The 24,939-nt window shown below is 32.9% G+C and overlaps 3 protein-coding genes across 5 annotated transcripts in view; 2 read left to right on the forward strand and 1 right to left on the reverse strand.

Annotated features, from left to right (window-relative positions):
• Positions 1-7,051: 7,051 nt before the first annotated feature.
• On the forward strand, positions 7,052-19,823 carry LOC140448653 (sphingomyelin phosphodiesterase-like). Its single transcript, XM_072541756.1, has 10 exons — positions 7,052-7,383; positions 10,504-10,832; positions 13,208-13,357; positions 13,647-13,883; positions 15,913-16,085; positions 16,427-16,627; positions 16,920-17,090; positions 19,112-19,286; positions 19,345-19,535; positions 19,663-19,823. Exons 1-10 carry the CDS (start codon positions 7,074-7,076, stop codon positions 19,787-19,789), a joined length of 2,064 nt encoding a protein of 687 aa, XP_072397857.1. The 5' UTR covers positions 7,052-7,073; the 3' UTR covers positions 19,790-19,823.
• Positions 19,824-21,339: 1,516 nt separating this feature from the next.
• Positions 21,340-22,816, reverse strand: Uqcc1 (Ubiquinol-cytochrome c reductase complex assembly factor 1). The gene is made up of 5 exons (XM_072541308.1): positions 22,658-22,816; positions 22,202-22,393; positions 21,900-22,139; positions 21,596-21,790; positions 21,340-21,516 (listed from the first exon to the last, which is right to left on the reverse strand). Exons 1-5 carry the CDS (start codon positions 22,706-22,708, stop codon positions 21,436-21,438), a joined length of 759 nt encoding a protein of 252 aa, XP_072397409.1. The 5' UTR covers positions 22,709-22,816; the 3' UTR covers positions 21,340-21,435.
• Positions 22,817-24,179: 1,363 nt separating this feature from the next.
• The window catches only part of LOC140448654 (uncharacterized), a 29,041-nt gene continuing 28,281 nt past the window's right edge, over positions 24,180-24,939 (forward strand). For 2 of the 3 annotated variants that reach the window (XM_072541757.1, XM_072541759.1), the window contains exon 1: positions 24,180-24,249. In XM_072541757.1, the coding sequence (XP_072397858.1) occupies positions 24,234-24,249 (16 nt within the window). In that variant the 5' untranslated portion in view covers positions 24,180-24,233. Of the gene's footprint in view, positions 24,250-24,411; positions 24,435-24,939 lie in introns of those variants that run through there. The other variant, XM_072541758.1, reaches the window with a different exon arrangement.

The following is a 24,939-nucleotide window of genomic DNA, read 5'->3' on the forward strand; positions in this document are numbered from 1 at the left end:
ATTGACTTTTGTAAAATAAAAAATATCTTGAAAAATAAAAAAAATGCCTGTTTTTATTGTTTAGGGACATGTACCCAACAATTTTATTACGCTATCCTAAATCCTCGGGCAACAACATAGAAGAATTATATGTTTTTATAACAGATATCAGGATACTGATGTCTAAGGGATACCTAAATTATTTTAAATGGACTGATTATGTACATGAATTCACGGAATATAATGAAACAAAATTATCAAGAAACGGAACAAAATAAAAATAAACAACAAAGTTGTCACGAATTTCTTCAAATAACAGGAAAAACATACTGGAAACCAATTCAGAAGAAAATAAGATGATTAGTAAAGAGAAATCACGTCTTAAAACCAAACAATAAGGAAGAAAGTCCTTGTTGAAACTATTGATTCGTATCTCTATATGCTAAACTATAAAACAATATTCAACTTTGTATTCCATATTTTCTTCCAAAAGTTTTCTCGCACATATCTTGGAACCTACTAACTCTGCAACCAGTAATACTTTCTCTACAACTGGTTTTGTCAACTTGTCTCTAAAGTCAACGTACCGACATAAAAAGATAACCCAACCAACTACTACATTTATGATTCATTACACAATCTATGGAGATGACGTAGTATTCTTATTAATGTCTGCAATTTTCATGTTATGCGAGACAGATTATAAAACTGCGCATGTCCACGTGGGATTATAAAATGCTAAAAACTCATTCGTCTATATTCTTTGCTATAACTTTGCTTACATGTATAATAAGGTAAGTATAAGTATAAGCTTTATAAACAACTAGCATTTTAAATACAAAGTAACCATAAAACAAATATGTACCAAGTTTAGAAAAATATTAAATTTCTATACGATCGCCATCTGGTACACAGTATTTGTACTTTAAAAATGCAATTCTCTGTCTTTCAAATTAATTAAATTTAGAAAACTTTTTGATTTTAGTTTTACATTAGACCTATAGATGACAGCATCAGACTAGGGTGTCGCTTGTGTATTACTGGTTGCATAGATATGAGGTATAAATCAGCTTGATGTAGATAGTAGATAAACTCGGTTCACTATTCCCAGTCCGAACTGTCTAGTGAATTTAGTAATTATTTTTTTGCGAAGGTAGTTACTTTTTGACAGACTAAAAGTGGCTGGAAATTACTATACAACCAAGCACACGTACTCATAGCCAACATTAATAGTAAACAAACTAAATAGTAAATAAAATAGAACTTTGCGAATTACTGACAATCAATATTTATTTATCTGCACCATATAATAAATAGTTATGTTAAATTATAACAACTAAATATATATTTTTTAAATATATACTACCCAAAATTTGATGGGTTTAGTATACACTTCGACTATTTAGAATAACTCTTCTTTTTTTAAAGAAAGAAGTCTGTAATAGTAGGATACTTCAGCTATTAATACTGAGAAGTAGGAATTGTTGTGTTGTAGGTTTCCGACAATGAATCTGTCAAAATATGCCCCAGCTCAGCTAAGCGAATGGAGTTTACTATAAAATAGTTTCTATAAAAACATCTGGAATTTCCACAAAAAACAATTTGAAACGTAAAATTAAAAATGAAGAGCACAGTGGCGCAGAAACATTCTAGATACCAAGGAAACAATGGAAAAGACAATGTAAACTGAAAAATAGTCTGAAATGTAATTTGAATGAAAAATCTTGTAATCAAATAAAGAAAGAAAATATTTACATATAGTTGGAGTTTAGGGTTTATAGTTTAGCGATCCTGACTTTAATATCAATAAAAAAGTTAAAAGAAGTCTTGACTGAAATCCCGATAAAAATAGTTTTATCTTACTAATAATAGATTCTGTTTATGGTTCAGTAGCGAATTCATATTTATTATTATGTTAACAAACACAATGAAGTACCAATAAATTTCGATTTATCGCAAAAACTGACAACTAAATAGTACCTACCTTGTGATTTTACAATTTTTTATTTAGAATATTAACTAATTGGAAAATCAATACACCACCGTATCAATGTTAATTATCTACATTAATGTAAATAACAATTTGAGAGTGAAACTGACTTCTTGGTCTGCAAATGCAGTGAAATACTATATAAAAACTTTAGTTTTTTAAGGGATGTGCCCTTGAATGACCGTTGTTTCAAGCTCTAATAACAGAAGAGTCCAAACATGTCTCTATTTCAGCTTGTATGCTATTTATCGGAGTTGTTCTGTACGCTCCAAGTATAATCCTTAGGGAGGTGTTAAGGTTGTTGTGCTGAGAGATTTTTGAATAATTTTTAAAAGGGCTTTTGAATAATAGAAAAACAGATTCTACATACGCACTTCACCTTCTAGACCATAATCATTCTTTTAATGACGAATTTCAAATTATTCACATTCAAAATAAAGACCTTACGTTAGAATCTATGGAAATTATGAAATTGAAAAATGCAGATATAATTCTGAATGACCAACTTGAGACAAACAGTTCTCCACTTATCTATTTATTCAGTTGAAGATTAGAAAGTGTAACACGCACCAAACATAGATCACTTGGGAAAGGCACTCTGGCCGAAACAACTGTAGTGATAATAATTTAAAATAAATTTTGTGGAAGTGTTGAAAACAAATGTTTTCAGTGTTTTAATGTTAAATTCATGATAATATAGTTTTGAAGGCAGAATATTACAACGGTGTTTAAACAGGACTACTCAAAGCAAAAAATATTATAAATATGTATCAATAACTGTTTGTCCCAGTTTTGTAAAATCATTTATAAACATAATATGAAAACTGCGAAAAACTTGCAAATGCATAAATCATTGCATCGTTGTTTTACAGGAGATGAGATGGATTGGCCCAGGAATCCTGGAAAAAAATAATTACAATATTTATTCCATCACTTAATATCGATTGATTATATCATATGTCGAATAAGACAAACGAAAGTTTTCTAATTTTACCATTACTTGTATTCACACACCAGCTTAAGAGAAAGAGGACGATGAAAAAGACATGTTCTATGAGACACTTGACCGGGAGTACGATAAGTGCCCAAAAAACGATGTTTAAATATTAGTAGGAAACTTTGATGCCAAAGTCGGAAGAGAGAATCTTTTGACTTATGACTGAGACTCATAAACTTTGCTATGACCAATGTGATGCTATGATCGCAACGCGCGAACGCGATTTATGAATTGTGAAATGCATTTCTTGCGCGAGACAGCAAGATATAGCAGATAAAGCAGCAGCAAAAATATTTCCACAGGAGCTAGCGAAAATGATTGAAGATGGGGACTATTGTGCCGATTAAGTATTTAACGCTGATGAAACGGGACTGTATTGGAAAAAAAATCCTAACCGTACTTCATCGTAATGGATGAAAAAACTGGAAGTAAACATAAAGCAAGTAAAGATCGAGTATCATTATTACATACTTTGTAGCAATACATCAGGAGATAGGATGTTGAAACTGCTCTTAATAAATAAATCTATTAGACCAGGTGCTTTAAAAGGCAAAGATTTAAGTACTTTACAAGTAAAACAAGAAAAAGCAGTTGATGTTAGAAAATCGCGAGCGGTTCGAATTTATATAATATCAACTAAAACTCCCTCAATCATCGTTACTTATATATATTATACAAGTTATTATGTACGAGAATATTCTGGAGTAGCCCACCTCTAATTCGTCTCATCAAAAGCGCATCGAATACGGGCGCTATTGAAATGCCAACTCTTGAATTTTCTAGATCAGTGTTTCCCAAAGTGGGGGTTGCGACCCCCTGGGGGGTCGCCATGAGGTACTAGGGGGGTCGCCGAACATTTCCAAAATAAGACAAAAGCACCACTTTGTTAGATCATGTATTTTTATTTTAACAACGCCGTAAATAGAAATTAACAATTAATTATCAGACGAAATATAAAACTAAATATTAAAGTCCGTAAAAATAAAAGAGTAAAACAAAGTCAAATATTATAATCTTAATGAGAGCTATGCGCCTGTTTCTGTGAAACTAATCTTTCAAATCTAGGCTGTGTATTTGAGACACACACAATTATATCATTTTCAAGTACGAGACGATTTCTAACTCTTGTATTAATGGCAGTCATAGACGAGAAACTTAACTCACACAAATATGATGTTACAAATGGAACCAAACATTTTACAGCTTCACTCGCCAACTGGGGGTATTCCTGCATCTTTTCGGTCCAAAATTGGTCCGAGTTCTGGGAAAAAAATTGGAGTTTCAACATTCCATCACTTGATATTTCAATAAGTTTTTCTTTCATGTTTATTGGTATTTCAACATGCTGAAAGGAATCGGCTAAAAACGGATTTAGTATCCATCTGCAACTTTCGTAACTGATTTGAATTTCTTCGGGGAAATAATCACAGAGCTGTTGTTTTAAATTGAGCAAAGTAACATGCATGTCAGCAAAAACTTGTTCAAAATTTGTAGCACTGTAATTGGGTACATTTTCCATAATTTCCTGAAGGCACTGGAATGAATCGAGTTGTTTTTTGCCAAGTGAGGTCGACCATAAATGGATTTTTCTTAGAAACGCCTTAATTTTATCTGTGGCTGTAATTATATTAATGTCGCGACCTTGTAAATCACTGTTCAAAATATTTAATTGCTCGAAAATATCAGCAAGGAAACCTAGTTTCAGATGCCAAATAGGATCGGAAAATTGATTTTCATATGGGGACTTCTCATCTTTCAAATACATTAAAAGCTCTGCTCTTAAGTGAAATACTCTTTTTAAGACGTTGCCCCTTGAAAGCCACCTTACTTCGGTGTGATAGAGAAGATTTTCAAATAAAGCATCCATGTCTTCGCAAATTTTTCTAAAAATACGGGTCTGCAAAGCTTTTCCTTTAATGGAATTTACAACTTTAATGATGGTTTTCATAACACAGTCCATTTCAGGAGGTAAAGCTTTGGACGCAAGAGCTTCTCGATGTAAAAAAACAATGTCTCCATTTGACATTAGGCACTATTTCTTGTAATTTGACGACAAGACCAGATTTATGTTCTGTCATAGCTTTAGCGCCATCTGTGCATATAGCAATACATTTACCCCAGTCAATTTAAAAAAATTAAAATGATTTTTCAGACTTCTGCTGGTGGCCATTATTACCAGCTGCCGAGTGGTAAAATTTACCACGGCCAATATTACTCCTATTAAAAGTAAATTTTGTCTTCGAAACTGGTACAGTTTTTGTGTGCCCATTGGCTGCAAATGCTGCATTGGATCCAGAATTCTCTATTTTTACCGAATTCGCTACAAATTGTGCAAATATCTTCGTTAACGTCCCTACCACGAGTGTGCGGGGGTATGGTTAACTTAATAATTCCTCGTTCTTTACAGAAATTATGTCTCTAATGTACAGTGGCTACTGTGATTGTCGAAGATTAACAAAACTGGATCTTCCTTTGAAGTTTTACAACACTGTAAAAATGCTGAAGGCTTTCGAGAAATATTTGCTCAATTATCCACCCATTATCCGAGCATCAGTAGACTGCACCAGCTAGCCCATTTTTCTTTAACTCTGGTTTCATCCTTTTGCGGGCATAAATAAGCAAAGATGGAATATATGTTCCTTAGGCACTTATGTAGCACATAATGGTTGTTGTTTGACCTCTTTCTGCGCTTGTACTAAAGACGACTCTCTTTTGTCCCTTTTCAGCAAGTATTTTTTCGAGGTTTTGGACGGTTGTTATGCCTGTCTTGTCTACATTATATATTTTGGATGCCGAAAATTTATATTTATCCAATATGGATTTTAAATTAGAGAAAAATAGGTTTATTTCAGTTTTGTTAAAAGCAGATATGCGGTTAATACTTGTCGCCTACGGTTTTCTCAATCGAATAGTTGGATTTATTTTAAGGAAGCCGTCAAGTCAGTCTCTTCCAGCAATTTCTTTATCTTTGAAAAATGGATGATGTAAATTTTTTTCTTCAGCGTATTTATAGGCACATTTTTTTATTTCTGTGGGAGTTATTCCACATAAAAATGTTTTGATAACTTTATGACCAGCTTTGTTAAAACTTCTTCTTCTTTGGTAAATACAGAATTACGACCTAAAGAAGCAGCTGTTGTATCATTTCGCTTTAGTCGTAGTTGAATTGTAGACCTGGGAATTGCAAAACTTCTTGCAACTTATAGTCTAATTATAGAGAGGTCTTCATGTAGAAGGTAACCGTATGGCGTCATCTCTTCTATTAAGACAATTTGGCCTTTTTTCTATTTATATGGCTTCTCGGATAATTCTTGGTTTATAGAAGCGGATGGAGGCTGTGGTTCTGGAGTTTTCACAATCAATTTTATGGCCTGTCTGAAGATGGTGTTGACCTAGAGCTGAAATTGAATCAGAATTGCGAACAGAAATGGAATGTTCATAAATCCTATTTTGGATTCTACGATTTGTTTGGCCTATATATGATCGGGGACAGTCTGCACAAGGAATTTCGTAAACTTACTTGCATGCCAACTCTCACCATCCACCTTCACAAATTAATTCAGTCATTAATACAGTCAATAAAAAATTTCATCCCTTGTCCGATAAATCAAAGACAATATTTCAAATGATCAGCACGGAGCTTATGAAATTCCTTGTGCAGACTGTCCCCGATCCTATATAGGCCAAACAAATCGTAGAATCCAAAATATAATTTATGAACATTCCATTTCTGTTCGCAATTAAGATTCAATTTCAGCTCTAGGTCAACACCATCTTCAGACAGGTCATAAAATTGATTTTAAAAACTCCAGAACCATATAAATAGAAAAATGGCCAAATTGTCTTAATAAAAGAGATCACGCCATACGGTTACCTTCTACATATATGTGCATATTTTGGTGATGTTCACAATCATTTCCATCATTATCCTAATTTATCTATTTTCGATGCAATTTAACATTGTATGGCCTTCATTAATAAGAATTTGTCTGGCAAATATACATACATTACAATAAAAAAAATCAAATATTCATAGATAAGGACTCTGTATAAGTATATAAGCAATTGATTAAAATTGATTTTTATTTCGTGGTAGAAAGGTAAGAGATGATGTCAATGCTAAAAGTTTTTCTAGTCTTAGGACTTGTTAGTCCGGGACTGTGTGATTTTTTCGATTCTCTATCGACTTGGTTACCGAATCCAATTGCCACCGATATTATGAACGTTACCATACCGACTTTGGCACCGAATCCGATTATTAACGATATTGTAAACCTTACCATACCGACTTTGGCTCCGGATCAAGTTGTTGGGGATATTATAAACGCTACCACATCAATTTTGACACCGAATCCTATTTTTAACGACATTATAAAACCAGTTGAAGATTTTTTTAATATGACCGAACTGGAACTAGGTAAGTAGGACTGAATTTTTTAACCCTTAGCCAGGCAACACATTTTACTTACGTAACCGGGCAACTCAGATCCGTTGGGCCCACCACTGTTCTTGAATGTACTATTCTTATTTACCCATATATTGCTAATATTCTTTTTTGATTTTTTATTAAAGTTAAATTTAAATTGCCTAGATTTAAAAAAAGGTGCTACTATAGTATGCGGTCTACCTCGAGGATGCGATCTACCTCAAAGATTTGCACAAAATAATGAAATGCAAGAAAACCTTTGTAGGAAAAATATTTATTCACAAGTAATAAACATTTGGAGCCAAAGAAAGACTTAATTAATAAATAAATAAAAGCTACTAGGCCATTTTATGTGAAAAAAGGGATTGATGTTTACGCATATCCTGGAAAAATATTATTATTTTACTTTTACAAATTAATACTTTGTTATATAAATTTACTATTTTAGTTGGGACTAAGATTAGGTTATTCCCAACTAGAATAGCAAATTGATATGATAAATTAAATTATTATTAAGAATTAGGTTAAAAAAACAATAAAAATAAACAAACTATAGATTAGTCACTTATTTTTCTTTATTGAAATACTTACAAACTTTTTTAATTATACAGAGATCTTTACACACATTTCTACCGCATATTTCACAAATTTGTTTTTTTTTTTCCTGTCCTTTTTTTTATTTAGAAAATTGCATCGACCAAATGGCCATTAGCGAAAAATTAGTGGATTACATTAGGTACAATTCATCATCCAGCCTCAAGAGTCCACTGCTGAACATAGGCCTCTTCCTCATGTTTCCAACCCCGTCTATTTTGCGCCGCTCTCATCCAGTTTTTATTGAGTTTTCTTAAATCGTCAGTCCATCTTGTAGGTGGTCGACCGACGCTTCTCTTGTCTTCCCTTGGCCTCCATTCCAATAACCTCTTTGTCCATCGCCCATTTGTCATTCTGGCTATGTGTCCTGCCCATCTCCATTTTAGTCTGGCTATTCTCCTGATGTCTTCGTTGGTTATTCTGTCTCGCAGAGTTATTCCTAACATGGACCGCTCCATTCTTCTCTGCGTGACTCTCAGTTTGGTAGCTGTTGCTTTTGTTAAGGTAAGTGTTTCTGCTCCGTACGTCAAGACTGGGAGGACGCACTGATCAAATACCTTTCTCTTTAGGCATGTGGGCAGTTCACTTTTAAAAATTTCTCTCAGTTTTCCAAATGCTGCCCACCCAAGGCCGATTCTTCTCTTCAGTTCATGAGTCTGGTTATCCCTGCCAATCATAATTTCATGTCCCAGGTATTTATATCTATCTACGAGTTCTATTTCTTTCCCACCAATACTGATGTTTTGGTTGGGTACCAAATTGCACTTTCTGTAGCCACAACGAGTTCCTGTACCATCTCTCTTGCCATACCTAGATCTTCAGCTATTATAAGTATATCATCGGCGAAACGTAAGTTGTTTAGATATTCTCCATCTATTTTTATTCCCTTTGTCATCCAATGCAAATTCTTAAAAGCATGTTCTAGCACCGTATTAAAAAGTTTAGGTGACATTGGGTCTCCTTGTCTAACTCCCCGTTCTATTTTTATGCGATTACTGTTAGTATGTAATCTGACAGTGGTTGTTGCCTGCACGTATATTTTGTATAATAATTTAGTATATCTATAATCTAGCCTGCATTCTTTAAGCGCCTGTAATATTTTGCTTAGCTCAACTGTGTCAAAGGCTTTGTGAAAATCGATAAATATTAGAACTAGAGGTTTATTGTATTCCACTGCTTTCTCTATTAGGGTTTCTATACTTTGTAAATGGTCATTTGGTCCGTAACTTTTTCGGAATCCTGCCTGTTCCCTTGGTTGATAAGTCTCTAATTTTCTTTCCATTCTCTTAACTAGTATTCGCGTAAACAACTTATATATATGGCTGAGGAGGCTAATCGGTCTGTAATTCTCTAAATTTGCTTTGTCTCCTGCTTTGTGTAATAGAATCATAGTAGCGTTGTTCCAGTCTGTTGGAATATTGGCGCTGTGAAGGCAGATATTGAAAAGTTGTTTAATTTTTTCAAGTAATACATCCCCTCCAATTTTTAGTGCTTCTGATACTATTCCGTCTTGACCCGGGGTTCGATTATTTTTCATTTTCTTCAGGGCTTCTTTGATTTCTGATTTTGTTATATCGGGCATTAAATCTGATCCTTGGTTTAATACCCCAGTTTTTAGTGTAATTGGAGGTTCCGTATTGTTATCTTTTTTTCTTGATCTATATAACTCTGTGTAGAACTCTTCGACTATTCTTAATATTTCATCTCTGTTCGTTGTTTCTTCTCCAGTTCTGTTTCTCAGTTTGTTAATTTCTATTTTTCCCTTTTGTACGCTCCTCTTCAAAACTTTCATGTTCTTATTTTAATCTATTGCCTATTTTGTTTTTTCTACATTGTAGTTTCTTATGTCTTTTCTTATTGCCTTTGTGATCATCTTATTTTTGACGTTTTAATTTGTCTCATCTTTAAATAAATATATTTTGAAACATTTTTGTGATTTATTTATATAAATAATAAGTGGCTATATGGCTAGCCACCAAACTCTAGATGTTATTGGAGTGTCAGGACGGTTAGTGGCACATATAGAAGCCACCTCAAAAAATACTTTGTGATGAAAATTTAATTATAATTTGTCATTTTTTATAAAATAACATTCTATTTAAACAAGATTTTATTTTAAATTTCGAAAAAAATAAGAAAAAATAATTTGCCCGTTAAAGGGTTAAGCCAGTTGCCATCTAGAACCCATTCAGACATCGTATGAGGGCCAGAAGCAACCCCCTAGTAGAAGTCCTACATATTTTTAAATAAAATGAAAGACATATTAAATTTTGTACCATCTAAAGGGTTTTTACCCAGATATTTAGTGGCTTAACTCATATGCACCTATTAACAAAACACCGACGATGGACTTTTTAGTCCAAAAACGTTTTGTGATGTAACCCGAAAGGGATTTTAAATTATATACCTTTTATAAAGGATTTTAAATAAACTTTTGTGATAGATGGTATACAGTTAACTACAACAATTTTATTTTCCTTCTGGATAAATCAACATTAATGAAATATTTTCCCGCAGCTCAAATGTCTAAGATCCTCGCTGATCTATTTGGACTCCATGAATATAATCCACTAAACCAATCAGTGATAACTGACGTTCTAAATAGCATCCTATCCACACCAACGACACCGCAACCAACACCAGCAACTCTGAATACCTTCGTTCAGGAAGTATTAAAGGTATTGCAAAACACAGCAATTTGCGGTGCATGCCAATTCCTTGTACTTCTTTTCAGACTTCATCTTGACTTGCTCATTCCGGTTCTGCAAGGAATATGTGACATTTATATAGCACTGTCTACCTACACTGTGGGTAACTTTTGCTCGGGTTTAATAAACCTTAATTATGTAAGTATTTTGATATCAATTATTGAGATCATAATAATTATTTATTGTAATGAGAAATATTTTACGTTTTCACCGTTAACCGCTTTCAAAAATTTTATATAGAGGAAAGGCACCAAAGTTGAGACGCTTTTTTTGAAAAACAAATATAAAACAGAATATTCAAAAGTTTTTAAAACATTTATTTTAAAAACTTAAATTTAATGTTTGTTAAATTTAATATTTTTGCAAAAAAATGCATTTAATTTTTTTTGCGACATTTAATATTAAAAATAAAAGATGCCCTAATTTGCGATAGCCAGGTATCATCAAGTGCCACCAATCACGCACTTCGATGTTCATCGCCCTTCCTTCTGGAACTTATAATTAAATTTAATTGGTTGAGAAATGAAAAGGTTTCATATAAAAGTTAATTTATCTTTAAATATGGGACATTTTCGGATCTCAAGTCAGTAGTGTCAGTAGTGTCTAACTCATGGTTTTAACCCGTGTAGGGTAGCTCCCTAGAGCACTTTGCTCGAAGGGCTCTGTTTCTTTCTAAGACTCTGAAGCTGAGTTTTTTTCTTCTTAGAAAGAATGTGTTTTATTTCAACCACCTAATAAAACCACAATGGCATTGTCTCTTCAAGATAATGCCACAATAAGAGCGTACCGGCCAACTACGCAATATAACACCATATTGCGCAATAGTTGGACAGATTAATAAACATGGAATTTTGCACCAAGTTGCAATCAGTTTTTCATACGTTTATTAATTACACCGGAGACGACACAGGTATCTAAACTTGAGACAGGTACCTTAATTTGAGATACTATTCAAAAAAGACATTTTCTTCGCAAAAAAGACTTTATTTCTCCACGGACTTCATGCGCTCACCTCCCATATTGGTAACACTTTACCCATCGTTCGCCATATCTATCGACGGAAAATTTGCCGCTGCAAAACAATCATTCCGCGTCGGTTTCTCCACTTTCGTTGGACGATGAATCAGCTAATGGAAAGTCTTCACTGCTATCTGAGCTTGAACTCGAAGAAACTTTCCGCTTTCTTCTTGATGTTTTGCCTTTTGATGTAGAAGGTTGACCTACGTCTTCACCTGCTATTTCTTCTTCGGGCGTTGCTGTTTTTTTTATCTAACACCTTTTGTTGAACTGTTTTTTTTTTCTGGAGCAAATACATAATCCGAGTTTAGCTGGGGTACTATTTTTTTGCTTTTTTCTTCTGCAAACTTTGCTCTAATTCTTCTTTGTAGGGTGTTAGAGTAATTACTGAAGTCTTTCCTGATCTGGCATGTGGTTTTTTAGTGGTATCTCTCTTGTATGTAGGGATTGGACAGATGTCTTTCGGAGAAACAAGTTGTTGATGAAGTAGTGGTGGACTAGGAGTTCTATGTTCTCGCATTCGATGATTTGGTTGGTCATGGTTTGGTTCTATTATTTGTTCGTCCCTTTCGTTTTGTGTTTCTAAGTGCTCTTGAATTCCAAATTCAAAGTCCCTAAAAAGATATTTCCATCGTCGCAGCTTTGTTATACGCTTTACAAAAAATACTGGCAACGGCATAAGGCGATATAATACTCAACTGATTTTCTCTAAGCCAGTTTTCTATTTCTTGTGCGTAGTAAATTTTCAGCGGTACCATAAAAGCAACATCCAACGGTTGCATTTTATGTATAGAATGTGGTGGGAGGCAAATAATCGTCACATGATTCTGTTTGGCCAAATCTATTAGAGCAACGTTTCTCGTATGAGAGTAGTGACCATCAAGGACGAGAAGAACAGGGACTGTAACTGAAGGTTTAGTGAATTTTATGTGTTGTGTTTATGTGTTTTAAGTGTTGAAGCCATCAAATGAAAATATCGGCCTGTACTCAACCTGAGACATGGCATTCTGCGACTGCTCCAGTGGGAGCTCTTAGCATCATGGAATCTTGTCTGATTTCACATATCGTTCTAAGGTACCTTTTGGTATTCCAAAAACTTTTGAGGCCCTCAAATAGCTCATCTCTCTATTTCTTACTGTATTTACAGCCCGTAGCATATCATTTGCGTTCCATGTTTTATTTTTTGGCGGCATCTACAAACAGAAAACACATAAAAATAAAAATTTTACACGGTGTCCTAATTTGAGACACTCAAATTTGGAACCTACAGGTTCCAAATATACAGGAAACAAAATATGATTGAAATGCCAAACGGTGCTAGTTCAGATTTCTTTCCTAGATGGCGTCGTTAGTTTACTGGGCAAACGATGTGACTTCTCATCATAGCCTTTTAAATAGATAGATTAAACATCCTTTACAATTTATATTGCCAGAAAAAAATTGACCATCATTAACAAAAGAAAATATTTTTGATATCTACAATTGTCTTTTTTTAGCCTACCTTAAAGTATATCAGAGCAAATAGTACAATAATGGATGAACAACTGGTGTGTTCTATACTTCTGCAGACCAAGGAATGCTATTACCCGAAGCCTGCGCTCACGTGGGTTGGATCAGTAAATTCTGGCCCAAAAATATTACCTGCGGTATGTTCCATAAATATCTTTAATTATATGTGTAAAATTTATTATATGCATTATTTTTCCGTTTGTTTGTCCTTTTTTTTTATAAATAACATCAACAAAAATTATTTGCCGATAAATGTGATTGATTCTCTGATCCAAACCAAAACAATTTTGACGTAGAAGGCATAAACGATACTTCAAAAATCGTTTTTGAATCTTTGTCAGGTCATCCTAGGTGTATTATAAATAAAGTATTACCTTTATTACTATATGTATATACAAAAATTATAAAGCACATTATTTCTTTCAGACAGTTGAAATAGACCCCACCAAACCACCACTATATTTCCTACATGCGTCGGACTTTCACGTATCGTTAAATTATGAAGTTGGTGCAGTCAGTGATTGCGGATATCCAGTATGTTGCCTTAAAGGATTGGGTAATAGTCAGCTAAAGTCTGGAAGAGCAGGACAATGGGGCGACTACAACTGTGACGCCTCTCCGGATGTGATAGATAATGCCTTGAGTTTCATTAAAAATAAATTTGTAAGTACACTTGACAATTACTACAATTTGTACAATTTGTAAGAGATCTTATTTAACTCACTCGTAAACAGATTTAACACATCGTTGCAATATTTTGAGGTAGGACCTGAGAACAACCAACACAGACAAGCGACAGTCCTTTGAAGTTACGTGGCCAAGCCGCCAATGACAGCTAATCTAACAACCAGAATATTAATAGTCAGTGGGCATATCACACAATATAAATTCTTAAGAGCGTAGGCGCAAAATTTCGGGCCAATGTTTTTTAAATTTTTTCCGAATCCTGAAAAAACTAATAAGTATTTTTGAAAAATTTAAACGCAGAGTGAAAGACTACATTATTACTGAGGGCCGAAAGTCCCTGAAAACTTCTATAATGTTTATTTTAATAAGTTACAGGGGTGAAAAAAAAAAAGAGAAAATTTAGTGTGATTTTTAATTCCAAATATCTCATTCAAAAAAACTTTAAGGGACTTTCGGTCCTCGGTAATAATGTAATCTTTCATTCTGTATTTAAATTTTTCAAAAATATTTGTTAGTTTTCTCAGGATTCGAAAAAAAAATGATTGTCGTATTATATGAAAATATTGAAGGTACTGCGTCATGCACCAATGTTTTTCTTCTATTTCCTTTTACAATAACATTATCTTCAAAATGCAGTTCACAAATCCTATAATTATTATAAAGTGAATCCATTTTGAATAACAAATCTTCTCGTCTGCAAGCTTCTATCCACACTTTGGCACTACAAATTTTTAACAGAACAAATTTTAAACAAATAACTTTTTCTGTATTTATAAATAATACTTTATTACTTACAACTATCAGAGTATTAGTATATTCTAAGTATATTGTAAGTAATGAAATATTTAACTTTTGTCAATATCTAATCTTAATAAATTTACAGTTTTCTCCTGATGAAGTCACAAAAGTGTCACTAAATATTGAGATATACAACAAATAAAGTTTTAATATTTTTTATTTGTAATTCCCATTTAAAACTCCTAAATATTTTATGTACTTCGATCCATATATTTGATCTTTTTTATTTATATTTAACGAATTAAAAATTGGCAGACAACTTTTGTATATAGCAAAAAGTAGATGAGTACCTATTTAGTTTTTTTCATAATTTAATGTAAGTTTGTTTATTTGCAACCATGTTTTTGCAATTTTGAAGTCTTGTTCTGTTGGAATTTTAAGATTTTCCCAATTATCGGTCTAATTATGTTTCCAACAATTTTTAGTTTGAGCATTTTAGTAATTTCTTTGTTTCGTTTAAGAGCGTAGACGCAAAATTTCGGGCCAATGTTTTTTAACATTTTTTTTTTGGAATTCTGAGAAAACTAACAAATATTTTTGTAAAATTTAAACACAGAATGAAAGATTACATTATTATTGAGGGCCGAAAGTCCCTTAGAATAAACAAAAAGTTTGTTTGAATGAGATATTTGAAATTAAAAATCACACTAAATTTTCTCTTTTTTTTCACCCCTGTAACTTATTAAAATAAACATTATAGAAATTTTCGGGGACTTTTGGCCCTCAGTAATAATGTGGTCTTTCATTCTGCGTTTAAATTTTTCAAAAATACTTATTAGTTTTTTCAGGATTCGAAAAAAATGAATACATTTAAAAAACATTTGCCCGAAATTTTGCGCCTACGCTCTTAAATCAAATATTCTCGTGTATAAAACCCTCTGGCATCCCAATCTTGCTTTTTCGTCTGGATTCATCATATCTGTCCTAAATTGATTAACAATAGAATTACTAGACACTTCCCTGACGGATCTGTCATAATTTTATCGCTGAGAAATCACGGGCAAGCAGGACTTTTGTTAGTGGGAAACGTGACGTTGCTATGACGTTTTATCAGTTAAAATAGTCCAGTGAAATAGTCGCTCAAAAGTACGAATATCATGTCAAAAAAATTAATTCTTTTGTGACGCTTGAAAAAAAAAACATATTTGTAAAACAATTCGTGACATATTTAGTGAACTATAAAATTGTTATTTATATGTATTTTTAGCCAATTACTGCTATCTATTACACAGGAGATGTGGTCGACCATGCGATATGGAATACAACTATAGAACAAAACAAAAAATCAATGGATTACGTATTCGGTAAATTTAAAGAATATTTTCCAGATACACGCGTTTTACCAGCGTTGGGAAATCACGAATCACAACCTCTGAATGTGTAAGTATCATTATGATACAGTTGAGTCCATGGTTCTTTATTCGAGCGTCATCATTTAAAGCATACGAAATAAGTCGGAAATTTACTCCACGCAACAGCAAGTGACAGAAAGTGGCTACTGCTCCGATCACGGATCTGGTTTGTTTTTAGTTTGATGCATGGAAGACAATGATGCTAAATAAAAAGTAGGTGTTTTATCTCGCCTGGTAGTAATGACGCACGGGAAAGAACCATGGACTCAACGGTGTATGCCTTGCTCGGTTATTCCAATTATCTGATCGTGACAGACTCTCTACATAATCGTTACAACAAAAATATTTTTATTATTAACGTCGTTTCAGATTCCCACCTCTAGAAAGCGATATAGCAAATGCGGGACTTGACCAACAGTGGCTTTACACCTACGCTGCAGAACTGTGGAGCCAATGGGTCGACGGACCTGCTCTAGATACGATCAGGCTACAAGGATTTTATTCATATGACCTCTATCCCAATCTCAAAGTTATTGTCATCAACAATAATTTATGTTATTGCTACAATTGGTGAGTTATAAGAATTTCTGTTTAAAAGGCTTAATATTTCTTTCGTAAATAGCAAAATTTGGAGAAATATAAAAAAAGTTGTATGTCACTATTATCGGGCATAAATAAAAAATAACAAAGACAGTAAAAATAATCTACTGACACACTTACATTATGTAGTGTTCCGATTAAATTTATTGCAAAGATAATGTAGTGGTTTGTTATTCTAATGAATATTTCGACAACTCACGATTATAACACGTATTAGATTTTTTCCCCATATATATCGTATATTCAAAAATCACTGTTTTAGGTGGTTGTTCTACAATACCACATTTATGCAACACGAATTAGATTGGCTACAAAACGAACTATTGTTAGCAGAAACAAACGGCCAATACGTCCATATCGTCGGCCACAACAGTATGGGAAACGAAGAATGCATTTCCCCATGGGAAGATACTTTTCTTAAACTTGTACAAAGGTAGGCAATATATTTACAGTCCTTTTTTTTATAGTAGCATGGAATATTTTACGACTGTTCTGAATATCTCGAGGTCACTGGAAGAATTCAAGACACATTAATATAGTTTTATAGATATAGATTTAGCAATTTTTATTCCCTTCTAATGCTTTATTTTAAAATGTAGGTATAAAGGTGGTGTATCACCAAACGCCAAAGGAAACTCAACGGGAAATTCTAAAGTGTTGAATTCCTGCTACACTTACGTCATGAGTTACTATTTGTAGGTAGAGGACTAAAATCTGTCGAAGTGATGCCGGCTCCGCTTCCAGATCGCTGGATGACAGAGGAGGATCTGGTTTACCAGGTAGGCGTTCGGCGTAGACTTGTCGACGAGAGGGCGTTTTAAAGCACCTCGGGAACTATCTCCGAGAGTACGAAGAACGAATCTTGCACTAAGTTTAGGGCAGCGTCCTGGATTCAGATGTCTTTTGGAGATTCCAGACCTCCCTCTATAAAGACGAAAAAAGGTTATAAGTACAACAATTCAAAGATTTGAAAGAAAGTTTGAAAATACTGGAACTGTGACTCCTAATTGCAACTGTACATATTTTTATTATTTAAAAAACGAATAAAAAATAATGTATGATAATTTTTAAACATAAGACTATAATAACAAATGTTCAAACAAACCGCCATTTTGTACTAAACAGTATCCCAATTGATTGTAATACTCTCGTCTAACACTAAACAGACCTGGCGTTATGCCATATTTAATGCTTCCACTTAATGTATAAGTCCATTTAATGTTACAGTTAGGTCACTTAAGTTTCTTTTTCGTCTGGAGTTACCTACTTCTGTAAAAATCTCGGTAAAATCTCTTCTTGCTATAAGTCCAAAAACTTTTATGAATTTGGATTTTCCTCGTAGAAAAATGGTCCAATAATATCGTGTCTAAATATTTTTAACAATTACATTTCTTTTTCGCGAGATTGGGTATTATTTTTAATAATATTCTCAATCTTTTTTTGTCGACCAAATCCTATAATTTCGAACATTTGATTCATTATTTAATGTAAATGTACATTCATCGCTAAATAAAATGTTTCATTTTTAATTGTCTGTCTGCATTAACACTCTCTAAAATTTCATAACAAAAATCCGCTCGTCTCTCAGCATCTCCTTAATTCTTGATGATATTGAAATTTATACGAATGAAATTTATTTCTTTTCAAATTTTTTTTTAATGGCAAATCATTTGAATTGTTGCAAGACTTGGAATTGGTCCATTGGGATTCTGACCAAAGAACTTCTGAAGAACTGACAGTACGCGCACTATTGTCTGAATAAAATATCTTTATTTCGACTGGTATGAAAGTTTGTTGCCTGGCAATTTTCGCGAATTATATTTTGACAGTTAAATCACAAGACGTCAGTCGAGTAATTTTGTCAAAATTTCATAAGCGAAAATTGTCAAAATGCAACAAACTTGAATACAACCAGAAGAAAATTTTGCAGGTAAATAATTTTCTCTGGAATGATATTAGACAAAACTATTTCACAAGACAATTAATGCACCATATCAATGAAACATAATCTTTATTTATGTGTTCCATTAAGATCCATCCTTTCAGTTGGGGTGAACGGTAAGAAAGAGGCTGTCTGACTGATCTAACTGGGCATACATTTTCGTTTGATGAATTTTCTACCAGCTATTTGCTGCTTGCCAAACTTTTCGAAACGCCTTGATTTGTTTTGGAAAAAATGCTGTTGTATTCAATTCGGCAACATTATGCACTACGTGTGGTCTAACTTTTACAACAATACTGTAGCAAATATATTATATTTTTGCAAAATTTTGGAATATCTTTAATTCGTAGAACAGTCTTAACATTTGTTTTCAATACAGATCTTCATATAGTTTCTCATGACTTTTGATGTAAAATAATTAGGGAATCGGAAATTTAACAGTTTAGAATTTCCCATTGAGTTTCCTGCGGTCTGTTTGACTATTCACCACTCGGTAATATTGTAATTTACAGATTTTCACATATAATCCAAGCCCAATTCGTTGGCCACACTCACACAGACGAACTAAAAATCTTCTACGACACAGATGGAAAGCCCATAAACGTGGCGTTCAATGGAGCTAGTTTAACAACGTATACCACATACAATCCCAACTTCAAAATTGTAGAGGTTTCTCCAGACACGATGGTAAATCATTTAATACTATTTTACGCTAAATTTAGTTGATTTGGATAACATTTTTTAGGAAATCCTTAATGTCCACACCTACTACTTTAATCTAACTCTAGCAAATCTTTATCCGGATCAGAGTCCACCGTGGCAGTTACTTTATTCGATGAAAGGACAGTACAACCTAACGGACCTTTCAGCAGCATCTTTCGACAAGTTGTCTGACGAGATGGCTAATGATTCTGATCTACTGCGCATCTATTGGCTGTAAGTATTAAGCGCAGATAATTGTTTAATAATAATACACTACAACAATTAGGTACTTCAATTCGATCAGCAATCATTATTTGATGTGGTTTATAGATGAAATATTTAATAAAATAATCTGTTTTAGAAACTATGTTCGCTATGGTGACGCTGCCATAAAAAATGGATGTGACAGCAACTGTATGAAAGGCGTTTTATGCAAAATTACCAGAACTCAGTCCAGAAAACCTACCAAACCGTATTGTACAGATTAAATTATTGATTAATAAATATTTATTCTAAAGCAAATATTTGTTTTAATATAAACCTTCTGACTGAAATATATTTTAATAAAAATCAGTGTTTATGTTTTTACTGTCAATCAAATAAAAATCCCGCTTTTTGTTAATTTTACGGTTACTCTTTCAAAGAGTGCGCATATGCGTCTTATATTTTTTTGGTAAGACATAGAATGAAGTTTGACACAAGTTACTATTAGTTCTGCAACCAAGAACATACATAAATACAATTTGAAACCAGTGCAACAAAATTAATAATTAATGAAAACGACGAAGCACTAATATCTAGACTTTTGCGCTAGAAATGAAATGAGAATCAACAACACATACTTTCCTCTTAAAGACCAACATAAATACACTTTTAACAACAATAATCGAGGCCAGCGATCAATAATAGATTTTATAATCACAAATCGAGTGATAACACCGTCACAAGTACTTGATGTCAGAGTTCCAACACCTGCTGACCTGGAGATAGATCACAACCTTGTTTTATACAAGAAGCTACCAGAACGTCCGAAATGAAACAGAAAACCCCAAATGCTCATCGAAAAACACAATATAAAGTCGCTAGCAACAGAGAGTACAAAATCCTTTATGAGAACAGGATTACCAGCAAACTAAAAGAGATCCAGTTACAACCAGAATGGGAAGTAGGTAGAAGATACTTGGCAAAAATTCAGGAAATGCATCAACCAAGCAGCAGAAGAAGCAATTGGAAAGCGGAAAATTAACACGAGGGCGATAAACCACACTAAATCGTGGTTTTGTCAAGAGGTAAAAGAACTCTCTGAATTAAAACGCAAATGCTACCTGAGATATAAAAGCACACAATCGGAAGAAGCTCTCGCAGAATATGTCCAAGTAAGAAACGAAGTAAACGCAAGAATAAAATCAATCAAAAGAGAACATTAGGCTAAATTCACCAGCGACATGGATTACGACCTACATGGTGCCCAAAAGAAAGTATGGAAAATGCTTCTGAATGCGTGTATAGAAGTGTAACTTCCACCGGCAGTCCCACTGGACTGCCACACCCGTTTTTTTTGTGCATGTCTCTTCATTTTATGTCAGTATAATATATTCTATTATAGACTGTTTTCTTCTACTAGGCTCTTCTCTTGTGTATGTATTTGTGCTTGTAGAAGGTATTGATAACAATTAAGTTATGTACTAGACAGTATTCCAACAGTCTTGTTATTCTCCATGTTTTGCTATTACTGATGTGTACTGGTGATCTCTTGTCCTAACTCTGCTATACCATACTTATGTCCCTTGCTAGTTTTGGCTACTTGTGATAGTTCTGCCTAGAAACATTCCTTTTGTTCTGCTTTTTCATTCTCGTTAGGTCTATAAGCGATGATTAAGCATTTATATTTAATTTCAACTTAGTAACAATTCTTACTTTCCTGTTTTCTCTCTATTTTCTTTTATGTTAGCCTTTTATTCATTTATGCTACCTAGTCTGCGAGGCTATTGACCAGACTAAAAGTTTTCACAAAATAGTTGGAAAATGTAAATAAATGGACATTTAGTGTTTAATTTTATTCAATAATAAATACAATACAACAACTATGTACAATATAATTATTCTATATCAAGTTTAAACTAATATAATGATGTTAACTTTCTTTGACTGGTAACCAATTAATGGGCGCCTCTTTAAATAAGTTTTCGGAAGATAAATTATCCAAGACACAAACCTAGAAACAAAGAAATAAGTAAATAAGCTGTTTATTTTATTAAAAAAATCGATTTTGATGTGGAAAATGCTCTAGTCACCTGTTTTCTTATATGTTTCACAAGTTTATCTAGGTTAGAAGGATCTGCATGCTCCATCTTGTAAAATCTTCTCCATACAGCTCCAGCTAACACTATATCATCAGATTGAATACCTTCATCGTAAGATATGAATGCAGCTTGCATTTGCTCTGATAATTCTACAATTTGGTTCCTTAACATAGATGGACTGCCTGACTACAAAATAAAAAATCAGTAACCAATACTTGTTGTTTTCGTTGTCTATAAATTACCAAATTTAGAGTGTAATTCATCAAAAAATCATATTAATATAATAATAACTTACCCCTAATCTTTTAACCCTTTGTGCAACATCAGTCCACAAAGCTTCTACAATAGCATTCCTAAGATCTTTCCCATTTTCACCTTCTGCCATAGCCCTTAAACTTAACATCCAAATATGTAACTCAGTTACTGTGAACCATGAGTAGAAAGTATCTAACAATTCAAATTCTTTAAAAAATTCAAGATAGTCAATTTTATCTGCTATTTCTTCATACAGGATGTACCCTCTAGCTTTAATTTTCTAAAATAAAAATAAGGGAGGATATATTCAAAAGATAGGGAAAATTGAATATAAAAACTTACCACTCGATCAACATTAATAAAAGGAATCTTCTTCAAAGCTTTCTTGAGAAAACTCTCTCCTTTTTGCTCATTTTTTACTTCATATGTAGAAACCAACTTTACCTGACTCTGTCTTAAGTAAGCTGTCTGTTTGATGCTTAATAATTTTGAATTTGAACATATTTTTAACCCATTGTTTTGTAGCTTTGCGACCTGAAAGTAAGTACACAAAAAATTTAGTGACTATATCATTTGGAAACAACAAAATACCATTATAAACATAGCACACATTGTTTAATCAAATCTGAACACAAACTGAAGCATAATTAATAATAATACAAGATAAAATTAATGTATAAATTTTTTCACTGAAATAAGCTTTTCCAACACAAAATCTCAAAAGAAATTATCTATTCTAGCAAACAACAATATTTAATGATTCTTATTATTGGCAGGTATAAATACCTAACACCTTACCGTTGCAGGTTTTAATATTACATTATAGCCTATAAATCTAGTAATATTCATCACTTAATTTAATTTCTTTCTACGCCTTTGCTCCTTCACAAAAATGTGAAGATAAAAATAAATGTGCAAAAAGTCAACATAACCAAATATTTTGACTGCTTGACATATACAGCCATCTGTTGACAATGTTTGTGACGATTCGATGTAGTAATAATAATAAACTATGAACTGGGAGAAAATAAGTTTAGTGCCAGTGTTGTTCGCTAGATATTCACAAATAAGGGGGCAAACAATTTCACTTGTTATATTTACATAATATGGAATTTTGAGTCAGTCATTCTTAACTTTGTATAAAACTCGTAAATTGTTTTATTTATATACCTACATTATTTTAATATATAATACAAAATAATAAATATCCAAATTCAACAATAAACAATTCTTATTTTCCTTTTTTTAAATTTATTTAGGTACTAAATTGTGTTGTAAAATGAAGTTTAAACAAGCTGCTTGATAAAGTTTAGAAGCTTGAAATAGTGCTGCCGTGGACTGTGTGTCCAATAACTAAGTTTTTGTCTTTGTTAAGTTTTGAATTCATGTCTCAATCATGTGTGTGAAAAACGAAAGAATAGATGGATGGATGTACTAGTCATTGGATGTTAATTTAATTATGCACATAAGTATATACACAGTAATTAATTAAATAAAAACTTTCACTCGCGGGAGAAAATAGAGAAGAAAAGGTCCTAAAAGGGATGCAATACATGTAGACTATATATAAGTGTAGTCACAGAATACATAACAATCAGAATGCCCACTCTCAGATGCCGCCTTTGAAATGTGTCAGTACGCGATCGCCATATTTTAAACGGAAACACAGACTCGGATTGATAAATTTGTGACAAGCTACGACAGAACCATAATTTTAATTTTTGGAGATTAATAATTTAGTAAATTTAAAATAATTTAATCTATTCTTCAACTAAAAGTACGACATAAAATATTGCATATTATTTCTATGGTTGCCGTAAATTAATTAAACCGGGTTAATTTTTTTCTATGCACACCAGATAAAATTTCACTGAACAGCCTTGGTTCCGTTTAAAACATGGCTGATTCCTTCTGCGCGATCGAGATGCGCGTCCTTATCTTGACAAGCAAAATGGGCATTCTGATTTATATTAAACCAGCGGAATAGGTCGTACCTTTTTGTAATTTGTTTTGACATAAAGCTTGCTTACAAATTCAATTTAATAAAGCAAATCTCAAAATTCATTGTCTTATGATAAAAATCATAAATAAAGCTGGTATAAGCGAGATATTTTCAAAATTCTCTTATATTCAGTCTTTTCAAATTCTTGTCTCATATTTTACGTTTTTTGCCGAAAAATAGCGCCCTCTAGCTGGCTTCAATTCTGTTATAATAAGATGATAGGGAGTTCGACCTCTGGTATTAAATAGAACTCTGTCATTGGCGTTTTCTGTCAATGGTCCATTGTTTTGACAGATTGACATTAAGAGCCATCTATTATCGTTGAACGTTGTCTGTCAGTTTGGAGAATTTTGTGATCCTTATAAATGGTGGATGACGATCTATACAGGTATTTATAAAAATTATATTTATTTAGTTTTCTAACGTAAACTCGCAATTTTAAATACCTTCTCCGGTTTACTCGGATCATAAAAAATACGTTAAAGGTCTTTACTTAGTGATTTGATCTTGAACCTATTTGTAATTCGAGGGAGAGACAGTCTTCTGGATGTGACCTTCTTCAACATTATAGAGGTATTTTTCCGTGGATATAAGCGTGCATTTAAACTTTTCTGTGTAGAAATATTTTAAAGGATTTACCTACATTAGATTTATTTTCGTAGTTCCGTGAAAAAATATATGTAAACTTGTATATTTTACACTTTCAAGTCATAATAACTTCCAGTACACAACTGTACATCCTAAATATTTCATTGGTTTGCGGTATCATTGTCCAAGTCAGCACTAAATTTGATCTTATAATTGTCATTAGGAACAGCATTAACGAAAAAGTTTAATAATATAAAACAACTTTTTTATTTCAAGTTATTTATGTTGTTGCTGTTGTACACCAAAAACAGTGCTATATTTAAATGCCATATGATATGATTTGTGTCTTTGTTTACTTTTACTATGGATTTACTGAATGCATAGAAATTAGGGGAATACCATAGATCTAATTTATTTTATGTAAACATTTCCTGTTCCTATTAGTTTGATTTTTATTATGTAGTTCCCCATAGTAAACCAAACATTTTTT

This window comes from Diabrotica undecimpunctata, chromosome 8, assembly GCF_040954645.1.
Source record: "Diabrotica undecimpunctata isolate CICGRU chromosome 8, icDiaUnde3, whole genome shotgun sequence".
Taxonomy (NCBI): Eukaryota; Metazoa; Arthropoda; class Insecta; order Coleoptera; family Chrysomelidae; genus Diabrotica; species Diabrotica undecimpunctata.